Below are 12,019 nucleotides of genomic sequence, written 5' to 3'. Positions count from 1 at the left end.
GTGCGCACGATTAACTATACGTAGAAAGCTGCTCCAATTGAAACATGACACATGTATCCAAATATTAAAATAATGATGGTTTCATGGGGAACCCAATAAACATGTCGTAAAAATATGCACATTCTGTAAATTTTTATCATTAAATATATATGAGCATGCATATAACAATCATTTACCCTACCATAAATTTAATGAACTTAATCGTTTCACTTATTCAAAATTTAAAATTTGAAATTAAGTTACTCCTATACAACAAAAAGACACTTATACAATATATGACACCTCAACATAAACTTCCTAACAGGCTCGCGAAGGTCATTTTATAACTTTCACTCACCTAGGGGCAATTGTTATACCTTATGTAATGGACTTTGCAGACCTTATAGCATACCTCGTGAACTTGACCATGTATCCATAGAGAGCTGAACACATATGAACCTAGACTAGTTCGTGAACCTCAACTCGACAAAACTTGGAAAGGGATAACCCCACTAAAACTATGTAAAGGTCACATGGAGACCTAAAGTAATTGATTTCTTGTCACCTTAACATGTCTAATCTTAGGATGTCACATCATCGTCACTGCCAAGAGTATCAAATCAGACTTTCACATTAACAATCTTAGGACACAAGGCTAAGTTTGTCCCCCACTATAAAAAGGTCATACAAACAATTCAAATAGAACTTCTTTTTTCTAATTCTCCTTCTTTTGAATCTATTGGCTCTCTCTAGAAAAACAGAAACCTCTTCCCTGCTTTCATCCTTCTTTCCCTTATCTTTTCTTCATGTTTCCCTTGTTCACCTCATTGTTAATACTTATTAAATCTTCAACTCATTTCCAAAGAAAAGAATTACAAAGCTGAATAACTATCTTTACCTTTTTGTTTTAAGTATCAATACTCTACTTCAAAAAATTTTAATACTAAAGACAACTTTGGGGACTGAACCAAGGACTGAAGCTTGCTTGGAACAAAGGTGTTAGACAGGAGCTAATCGAAAAGGAAAATATTATGGTGGTTCAGATCCTGACAGAGGACGTTCCAAATAGAAAGGAACTCAACATTGCTAGCAACATTAAAGATCTTTTGGCTAGGCAATGCGAATTGGGAAGCCCGAATCGTGAAGCCAACAAGATTGTCGATCTTCGATGAACTCTGCATTATATACTTTTGGCAACCCCTTGAAGAAAATTTTTGCACTAATGCAACTGAAATGACTTTCAATAGGGCATGTTTATACACTAATTAGTCTTTAGAACCTAGGTTCTCTTTATTGTAGCAATTAGAGCCAATAAATAAAAAATTCTAAAAATGACTATTAATATCTCCCTTTTTCTTAAAAAAAGAAAAAGAAAAGATAAAGGTCTTAAAATTAAACTTAATTACGATGAATATCGTATATAGTTGAACCAATAAATAAATAAAATTCTCAAAAGTTGAATTCCAATGAGATGGAAATATGTGGCAATCCATCAAAGTTATCCATAAGAAAGTCAAAATTTTCTCCAAATGCAAGTGATTCACTTCCAACTCTATATCTCGACCAATTGTAGCAAAAAATTGTGAAGAATAATCTTAACTAAAGCCAGCAAATAACTTGAAAACAGCTCAATCTCACAAACACAATGTCTTATCATTTGCTTACTCATCAATCAACCTAAAATAGAAAAAAGAATTAAACATAAAAATAAAAAATAAAAAATAAAAACGAAACGTTTAGATGTATCAAAAAAATAAATACAAGAATTTTGGTCTAATTATGCCTCTACTCCATGTACTCTTTAAAAATGTTGTAATTTAGTTCCCCGGCTTTTAATTTAAAAATTAAAATATAATTAATAGCACTATTAATTTACTTCAGTTAAATTTGAATATGTGTTATCAATTAAACTTTCTTGTATCATACCTTTGAATATTGAAATGCAACATATTTAAATTTAACGAAAATACATTAACAATATTATCAATTGGACTTTAGTTTTTAAATTAAATCAACAGAGATACTAAATTCCAATATTGTAAAAACCAAATCGTTGATTAAACTTGTCAGACCACCTGTTCCTAATTCAGCAATAACTAAAATTAAAATTAAAATTAAAATTCCATAAAAAATTAAAAATTCATAATAGATTAAACCATCCGTTTTTTATTTCGGTTTCAATTCTTTAATAGTTTGCAATAATTTTACCTCAATGGTCGAACAATTTAATCACTAATTCTTGATTCAATTAGTTCAATCAGTCAGTCTAATCCCAATTTTAACAAGAATGCTAAATTCCTTAAAATAAAAGTTGATGGACTAAATTTCAAAAATCCGAATAAGTACAAACACCGAGTGCAGGATTAAACCCACAAATTTTTTTACAACAAAACAGCACCCAAACTTAGTTGACTGGGTAAATACTTTCCTGCATTTTTGGCAGTTCAAAGCTTGTTTTATTCATGTTGTATTTTTTTTTCTTTTAAAGGCTAAAACCTAAATCACCTTCTAACTCCCACCCAACGAATTCTTGTATTTATTTCTTAAGTAAAACGTGGTGAATGAACGGTGGAGATGAAGAACGCCGCATTGCTGTAGTGACACGTGTATTACAACCTCGTACGTGTCTAAGCATTATCGAGAGCCCTAGTCTTATGTAAACCAGTAACACAAGATATATATATATATGAATGGAAGCAACAATTTTATATATAAATTGATTTCACACAGTTTCAACAACAGAAAAGAAAAAAGTGAAAAGAAATTCACTGTTTTCAAAGTTCAGACAAGGTTTTCTTCTTATGTTTTTGGTATTGACTTTCCATTTTAAGTAAGTTTCTGCATGGAAAATATTATTTATTATTATTATTATGAACCAATCTTCTCTTCTTCTTTATTTGGGTTAAAACCTGTTGTATATATACATAGTAAAAATCAGAGGGGGACATATGTTTTGTTTGAGAAGATTTTGGGATATTATTGTATTTCTGCAGTTCAAACTTGAGAACCCAGTTTTGTCTTCTGTTTTTCTTTTAAATTACTCTTTCCCACTTGTAGAAAATTTCCTTTCCTTGTTTTCCTGCATTTATTCATGTATATGAACACCATGAACCATTTATTGTTTCCTTTTCAACGAAGAAACATGATAAAAATTGCAGATATTTCCCCATTTAATCTTTAAAACCAAGCTAACACACATACACACACAACACCTTGCTTATGAATTCTTCAGCCGCCGCTTTCGTATTTTCATGATTTAAAGATTCTATAAACAGCTCCAACTATATATATAGTGAATTTCATGAGTTTGATGTTTAGCAGCAAAAATTGCAGAAAAGCTTGGAAAGGTGTGTTCCATAGAGAAGGAAGATGGAGATTGTTTACCAACCTTATATTGACCCTGAATTTCAATCCCTTCTTGATAGAATCCATCCTCCCAGGTATTTATTTTACTTCCATTTCTTTCATAATTGAGATGAAATTATGGGAAAGAGAAATTGTTAGTTTGGGTTTGGTGGAAATGAAATTTTGAATAAATCCTTACATTTTTCTAAATTCTAAATCAAGTCCTTGCACTTCGTATTTCTAGCGGATTTAGTCGTTTTATTGTAATTTTATATTTTCTTTTTCCAAATATGAATTTTCATTTCTAATGTCAACTTTTTTTACATTAATTTCATCTTTTCTAAAAAAGGTGTAATCTATACAAATTGGCTTTTTTTTTCATTTGTATAAAAGTTATACATTCTTAAATGTGTATAAATTTGTCTAATTGTAAAAAATGTCTACACGTAGAAAAATTTATAAAATAAAATCCTACAAATGAATAAATTAGAAAAAAAAAAACCCACGTAGTACAGGTTACTCTAATTTTTAAAATAAATTTAATTTAATCTCTTAAAAATTATAAAAATATATACTATAAAAATAATAAAATTACATTTTGCTCTTCCTAAACCATAAAACAATTTTAAAAATTGTTGGCCCCTGGGATTGATAAATAAATGAAACCAATGGATTATCAATCGGTGGTTTAATGTTTGTCAGGGTTTGCATCGACAACGACGCCTTCCATGACTGCACGCTTGTAAAGGTAAGGCTAAAAAGGGTTTAAATTCAACTTCAAAGTAATGTTTTATAGAAAAAATAATTAATTTTAATGCATATTAAATGTTAAATTATGGTTTCGGCCTTTATATTATTCTTAATTTTGAGATTTAGTGACATAATTTAGTCATTACTTAGTCCTTCTATAATTTAAAACGTTGACTTTATATTTTACCCATTTTAATAAAAATATATTTTAGTATTTTAATTAAAATATTTAAAAACCATGATTTAACCTAATATGTATACATGGTATAATATTGTTGAAGTCTTGATGATAAGTCTTTAATGGTTAAAATTAATTAACTCGACATATTTATATAAATTAATATTCAATTTTTCTTTTGTGAAAAGATAAAATTACAAAACAAATAAACTAGGCCCTCAAAGGAAGCTTAAACCTAGTCTTCTAGTATGAACTGACTTGGTAAGATTATCTGCAATTGAGTTCTCTTTTTGAAGTAGACGTTGAATCTTCCATTGCTTTATCATTTCTAGAATTTAAAGTATTTTTTAATTAGTGTAGAATTAAAATTTCCTGAAAATCCATCTTGAATAACATTGACAACCCCTAAACCATCAGTTTGGATTGAGACCCTTTCAAATCAGAGTTTAAATCATTCAAAATTCTAAAGTTTTTGATGGATTTAATTAATGTTGGTAAATAGTTAGGCACTAAATCATTAATAGAATTTCATTAACTCAACTTCCCAGTTGTTTATATGGAAATTAATAAAATATTAGTAGTTGGAATCATCATCCCTTACAAATAAAGTCAGCATTATTAATTATTCAAATTTAAAATATGATTATATAATTATTTTTATATTTTCTTTTATATATTTAAAACAATATTTTTGTCGAAATAGGTGGATAGTGCAAACAGGCACGGGATTCTGCTAGAGATGGTCCAGGTTTTGACTGATCTTGACCTCGTTATCTCCAAATCATACGTTTCATCCGACGGTGGATGGCTCATGGATGGTCAGTCCATACATCAACCATAGAATATGATTTTCATTTTACCCTAATTCGTATGTTACATATTAACCAAAACAAAATTCCTATGTTACATGGCTTGCAGTGTTCCATGTGACAGACCACCTAGGGAACAAAGTTACTGATGAGACCCTTATTCTTTACATTCAACAGGTATTTCATATTTTTTAGGCTTAATGTTTATATATCTATTAATTTAATTTTTACTTTTTTTTAAAATAAAATTGATTTCTAATATTTTAAAAATCCCATCATTAACTTAAAAATACAAAATAATTTTTTTAATTAAAATATTGATTAAAAGATTAAATTTTTAAACGTAATAAATTGTCTAATAAGCCACATGTACTTTATGTTTTCTTTTTACTTTCTATATATTTTTTGAATTTCAATTTATTTTAACTTTATTTTTATAATTTTTGAATTATTTATTAATGTGACATAAAATAAATAATGTCATGTCAGTATAAAATGCATGTGGGCTGCTATGTGGGCAACCTAACAAAATTAAAAATTTTAATGTTTTACTCGGCCTTTCCGTTAACAAAAAGTAATTTGATTTTTTTTAAGTTAATAGTTAAATTTAACTCAAAAAGAAATAAAGGTCAAATTGATAAAAAAATATAAATGTTGAGAGTTAAATTTACTAATGTTTAGTATTTATTTTACTGTAGAATGAAAAATTAGTTTTTAAATTGGTTTCTAATATGAGAATGATAATTGATAGGCACTTACTGATCCCAGGAGGAGAGGAGAGATTCCAAAGGAATTACAAACATGTCTGACAAGAGATGTGAAGCCTTGCCATGTCTCGACGGAACATACAGCGTTGGAAACGACCGGCAGGGATCGACCTGGTCTCATGTCGGAGATATCAGCGGCATTATATGAATTGAGATGTCATGTTACTGCAGCCGTTGCATGGACACATAATGCTCGAGTGGCATGCATAATCCATATCGAAGATGGTCTAATGCGGGGACCAATCATGGCATCGAAAAAGCTGGCACAAGTACATGAGAAGCTAGAGAGTGTAGTTGAGGCTCATCATGAGAGTGGTGAGCGTTGGAGCGTAAGGTTAACGGCCCCTGCGGTTGGTAGGACACATACAGAACGACGGCTCCACCAACTGATGTATGCCGATAGAGACTACAAGCAATGTCAGGGCAGCGATGGAAGTTGCAGACAGTGGAATGGGTGTACGAATACGCATGTGACTATAGAAGCTTGTAGAGAAAAAGGGTACCTGGTGGTCAACATAAGATGTAGAGACAGAACCAAGCTCTTGTTCGACACGGTTTGTGCCTTAACCGACATGCAATACGTAGTGTTCCATGCTGCCATTAGCTCAAAGGGTACCATGGCAGACCAGGTACATATGCTCTTACAAAAGAACTAAAAAGATGTTTCCATTGTTTTGATTATTAACTTTGATATATGCATTCAGGAATATTTCATAAGGAGACAAGATGGATGCAGTTCGAATACACAAAGTGAAAGAGAAAAACTTGCACAATGTTTGATTGCAGCAATAGAAAGAAGAGAATCCCATGTTAGTGTTTTGAAACTAAACAAAAAGACTTGTCTGGTTTTGGTAGTTGAAATTGTATGTTTTAGTGATCTTTTTCATTTGATCCAGGGGTTGAGGCTTGATATATGCACACAAAACAAGATGGGATTGCTTTCAGACGTGACGAGGGTGTTTCGTGAAAATGGGTTATCAATAACCCGAGTTGAAATCGGGACACAAGGGGAGAGAGCGACCGGAACTTTCCACGTTACGGATGCTTCGGGGCATGAAGCAGATCTAAGAACAGTGGAATTGGTAAGACAAGAGATTGGGGGGTCTGTTTTGAGGGTATATAGATCACCTAATGGGACCTCTAGAGCATCTTCATCAAGTATTAGTAGAAACAGTAGTGGTGAAGTGGAAGAAAGGGCTAAGTTTTCATTGGGGAATTTGTTATGGTCTCAGCTTGAGCGATTTTCAGAGAATTTTGGGTTCATTAAATCATAAACAGTTCCTAATCATGTACATAATTCATTATTTATGAAATATTAGGGTTTCTTTTCCCAGTCATAAACTATTCTATCATTATATATAGAAAAATATCAACAAAAATCCACAAACCGAACTTGTTTAATCCAAACTCGAGCTGACTCATCTGAAACTGATCTCAACTAGAAACAATTTGAACTGGAACTCGAAATGAACAAAACCCAAAGTGACGGGAACCTAAATAATGGAAACCTATAATGACCCAGATCCAAAAACCCAAGCTTCAAGCCAAAAAAAACTCTAAACACAAAACAACCTGAACTCGAAATGACTCAGACCCGATACTAAATTGAACAAATATGACTAAAGAATTCACACCAACTTAAATCCCTTTCCTGATCAAACATTAATGATATCTATACTTTTTATATGATAGATTCTGAATTTACTGGACATAAATTACATGAATATTATTGCAGCAGCGCGTAATTATCCAATTCCAACAGTGCTTTATGTACAGAATATAGTTTCCAGAGCATTAGCTCAAACTGAAGAAATCATACACAAAATATTAACAAGATTATAGAGAAGACGAATCTAGAATACAGATATAGCAAAGGTTATTCGTTCACATGATTTCTTCGATATCAAGCCAATCATTTGATTCCTTGGTTTCAGGGTTACGAGTACTTACCTGCTCAGACCCAGAATGTTCGTTGCCAACACAGTTAACGTCTTTTACTGAGTCCATAGAGCTCCTGCTGAGTTGAACCCACTCTCTCGAGTCTTTTGCTGAAGAATCAGAACCAGATGTGACTTTCTTGTAGTTTATTGGCATGTCGTCATCATCATCCTCAAGATCACTGAATGAAACATCCTCATCATTTCCAAGAGGGATGGTGGTAGCACTTGTGCCAACTGCCTCCGAAGTTTCCTCTTTTAACCAGTCATCAGCATCATCTTCAAATTTCTCGATAGAAACTCCAGAGGAAGCAGATGTTGAATGTTGATGTTTGACTTCTTTCTTTGGCTCTTCCTCAATGACAGACTTGTCAACAACCTGCATCTCAGTAGTCTGAACTGGGTGCTTTTCTGTTGCAACTTCAACAGCTACAGCAGTATCGGCTGCTTCATTTCCAGATTCATTAAATGGTGTTGGCTTAGATTGAGCGGGAGAAGGCACAGAAAGAAACTCTTCATGTGGTAAATCAGCCTTTATATTTGAAGTGCCACTTTCAGAATGATCTTCCATCTTAGCCTTAGATCGGTTCTGTATCCCTTGCATTAACATTGCTCTTGCTTCAACTATCTGCATGCATGACAATCAACAGTTAGAAATCCAGAAAGGGAAAGTGGAACAGAGGGGCGAAGGAAGGTGAATCACAAAGAAAAGCACAAGCAATCATTCCCTTCATTCCATATTAAAATTTTAACTGCAAAAGTTAGAAACTTTTGGGTTATATTTCAAGGAAATGACATGAGTAAGAAATGAGAATGTTGGTAGAAGGTCAAACAAGATATCTGAAAAGAAACCATGATTAGGCTTTGTTTACCATTGAGGTTGAAAAGCACTTTTCAACCCGAACCTTGATTTTAAACGAAAAAAGTTAATAAACAAGCAGCTTACAAACCTTTATAATTCAGATTTTAGCCCAAGCCAAAAAGCCAAAATTTTTAGCCTTCTTGCTTTTAGAAAAGTGTTTTTCAATGAAATTACCTTTTTATCTTTAATATATTTCACAACATCATGTCTAAAATTGATATTTTATCTTCTCAACAACACTTTTTGACAGCAATGGTAAACACTATCAAACTTTTCAAAAACACTTTGTAAAAGCACTTTTTCACAACACATTTCAATCTCAATGGTAAACTAGCTCCTAGACAAAGATAGCCATTGCAAGGAAATGCGCACCTAATAGAATGATAAGACCAACTTATACACTAGCACTCCTTTTTCAAAAGAGAGAATTGATGAAAATGGCACTCAAGGATGAAAATGAAATTCATAAAACTTGATGAGCTTCTATTACCAAGTGCATTTAAGAATTTTCAGTATTTAATTAATTTGTTAATATTAGTTTTATTCTCATTTCATATCTGCTGTAGATGAAATTCCTTAAGTGAATCCTCAAGAACATAATACACAACACCTTGGACCACAAAAATGTGGGACAAATCAATGAAGAAAAAGGACCCACGAACTTACTTGGGAAGTAGACAGAAGTTCTGCATCTTGTTTATTTAGTCGAGGAAGAAGAAGTACAAAATAGATCTTCCAAAAGCAACCCTCACTCATATATCCTGGGCAAAGTTCAATCCTAAGAGCAGCCAATCTTGGTGCAAGACGTTCAACAGCTAAAGCATGTTCTTGTTGCTCATCAGACATGTCAAAATCTGAAATTTCAAAACAATATAAGGATGAGAGAAATTAGCCAGATTCATACCACATCTCTGAACTAAGGGTACAGCAGCCCTTACGGAAAACCAATCTAACATATGCACAAAGTAGTGGTACTGAAATATCCCCTTAAACGTGCTTCAAAGTTCAAACAATACACCGAAATATATGACAAAAAACTCATGAGCATCACCAAGCAGCAGAGCAAATTATTATCAAAATATAACAGAAACAAGTACCAGCTCATGCTCCTAAGATTTCACTCACCTATAAATTTATTGCATTGAATGACAAAGCAATTCTCATCATCATAATTATATATAACCTATAAATACACAATTATACACATAAAGGCATAAAATAAGACACGTGAGCAGTTTTGATAGTACAGGGTTTGTTAGTGAAATCTCATAGAGATATCAAAAATCGGCCGATCGAGAAACCACAATGCAAAAGGCAATTGAAAGATCCGTCGTAGCAACCATAAAGTATCAAAACGTAATTTGATTCTATATCCAGTCCACTGATTTCAAAAGATATATAGCATTCGATAATCAATTATCAACTATGCATTACTAAATTAAGGAATCAGAGATTTGCAAAAAGGAATTGCACATTAAAAAGAAAAACAGTCGAAGGTACCAATGAATGAACAAGAAGTGAGCTAATTTAATTTAAGCACATTATTTAATTTGATTTAATTTAAGCACATTAGTGTACAAAATAAGAAATCAAGTAAATTACCATCAAAACCATCATCATCGGGCACCGGAAAATCAAGCCAAGTCTCTGGATGCATCGCGAGATCCCTAGCGAACGCGACCACTTCTTCGGTCACACCGACAGCGATTCCACTCTCGTATGTTTCAACACCCTCACCTTCGGATCCAAACTGAAGGAAATTCGAAGCGATCTTAGAGAACTCCGAGACATTAATATTATTAGACAGCTTCGAGATTCCAGTCTTGAATCTCCCACCGATCTCAGATAAATCGCTACGGATTCCCGCTATCAATGCCTCATCCGACAACTCATCCGTATCATCAGAAGACGGCGGCGGCCGGAGAGAGTTTTCCTCCTTCTCAGCCGCGTGATCGGGCTGTTGCTCCGATGATTCCGGAGGAGGCGGAGCGAGGAAGGAAGCAACACCCCAGAATTGACGAGATAGGGTTTTGGTAAGCTCGGATAGGTCTTCTTTGACGCCACGTGGAGTGTTGGGATCCGATGATGAATGGGAATGAGGAGAGGCTTGGTTAGGATTCGGATCGGATTCGGGTTTCGGATCCACCGCCGCATTCGTCCGATCGTCATCGTCGTCGTCGTCAAGCTTGAGCGAGTTAGCAATCGATCTAGCTAACCACGACATTCTTTATCCCTTTCCTTTTTTTCTTTTTTTTTTCTTCCTGTTCTTAAGTTTATAATAATTATACTTTGTATTGTATATTTGAAAATGTTAGTTTAAAAAGACTATAATAGTCGGAGGTGACAATATGAGCCATAAACGACAGCGTATTAGGTCCTTTAAGGGACCTAAACGGCAGCGTTTGGGTACACTTACAGGCACTGGCGGTGTATCCCTGTACCATATTTCTAGAACTATATAATCTAATTTGGTTGATTCTTCCTTATAGAAAATTTTGGGGATTATAGGTTTTTTTCTCCTTTTAGTGTTTTATTTTTGGTATTAAAAAGGATTAATATTATTAAAATATTTTTAAATCATAATTTAAATTTTATTTTGATAATTTACGATTACATCATGGATAAATACCTTACACACGAAATAAACAAGAGGCAATCCCTTATCAAATACAATGAAGGATTAACACACTATTAAATTAAGGTCTAATTATAAGATTATAATGGTTAATTCTTATGAAGACAATATATCTTTCAATCACATTCAAAAGTATATCTTTTAAAATTTTCATGACTCAACTAATGTTCTGAAAGCTTATCACATAAGACATTTGTATGGCATGGGTTTAGCCCAACTCGATGTCCTCCTTCCCTAACACACTTCCTACACTATATTCCCATCCTAAACCAATGGGTGATTTGGGTGTCAATGATCTCGTCACCTAGGACAAAAGCTTGCATTTTGAGCAACATTTGGATGGTGCTTACATGAGCATGGATTGAGGCTTATGTACTAAATAGCAGGAACAATGATGAAGCTACATGTCTAACAAAGATGTAGCTAGAGTTGAAAAAGGTTGCTAGAGCTTAGAAGTGTTGCTGCCCCATCTATACAACAGCAAGGAGATGAATCGGTATGGAAGTGACTTGGGATGCTTACAGATATTTATTATGCTAGAATTTTGATTTCTCCAATGTCTTGTGCCTGATTTCTTTCTAGTTGTAAATTTGATTGGTCAAAAGCAATGGGTAGTTAGAAAAAGAAAGGAGAGAGAAACAAAAAATGGGAAAAATAGAATAATATGAATGATTAAACTTTATGAAAGTTTTTCATCGTTTAATTTGATAAATTGTATATGTATTTTTTGAATTGGTTAATTTTAATCTTTATATTT

The 12,019-nt window shown here is 33.0% G+C and overlaps 2 protein-coding genes across 9 annotated transcripts; one reads left to right on the top strand and one right to left on the bottom strand.

Annotated features, from left to right (window-relative positions):
• Positions 1-2,690: 2,690 nt before the first annotated feature.
• LOC107932575 (ACT domain-containing protein ACR1) lies at positions 2,691-7,653 on the top strand. Of its 8 annotated transcripts, none has more exons than XM_041089611.1 (8): positions 2,691-2,769; positions 3,313-3,419; positions 4,027-4,072; positions 4,956-5,070; positions 5,171-5,238; positions 5,813-6,457; positions 6,533-6,637; positions 6,725-7,653. In XM_041089611.1, the coding sequence occupies exons 2-8, from the start codon at positions 3,349-3,351 to the stop codon at positions 7,100-7,102; spliced, it is 1,428 nt and encodes a 475-aa protein (XP_040945545.1). In that variant the 5' UTR covers positions 2,691-2,769; positions 3,313-3,348; the 3' UTR covers positions 7,103-7,653. The 8 variants fall into 8 exon arrangements, with proteins under 8 accessions (XP_040945545.1, XP_016720107.1, XP_016720109.1 ...); XM_016864618.2 differs by having other exon boundaries at positions 2,695-2,809; XM_016864620.2 differs by having other exon boundaries at positions 2,695-2,809; positions 3,301-3,419.
• LOC107932574 (uncharacterized) lies at positions 7,529-11,053 on the bottom strand. Its single transcript, XM_016864617.2, has 3 exons — positions 10,230-11,053; positions 9,294-9,481; positions 7,529-8,393 (listed from the first exon to the last, which is right to left on the bottom strand). Exons 1-3 carry the CDS (start codon positions 10,849-10,851, stop codon positions 7,713-7,715), a joined length of 1,491 nt encoding a protein of 496 aa, XP_016720106.1. The 5' UTR covers positions 10,852-11,053; the 3' UTR covers positions 7,529-7,712.
• Positions 11,054-12,019: the final 966 nt, after the last annotated feature.

The sequence above is a fragment of the Gossypium hirsutum genome, chromosome D03, assembly GCF_007990345.1.
Source record: "Gossypium hirsutum isolate 1008001.06 chromosome D03, Gossypium_hirsutum_v2.1, whole genome shotgun sequence".
In the NCBI taxonomy this organism is placed as follows: Eukaryota; Viridiplantae; Streptophyta; class Magnoliopsida; order Malvales; family Malvaceae; genus Gossypium; species Gossypium hirsutum.
This window is presented reverse-complemented; position numbering and strand designations above follow the sequence as displayed.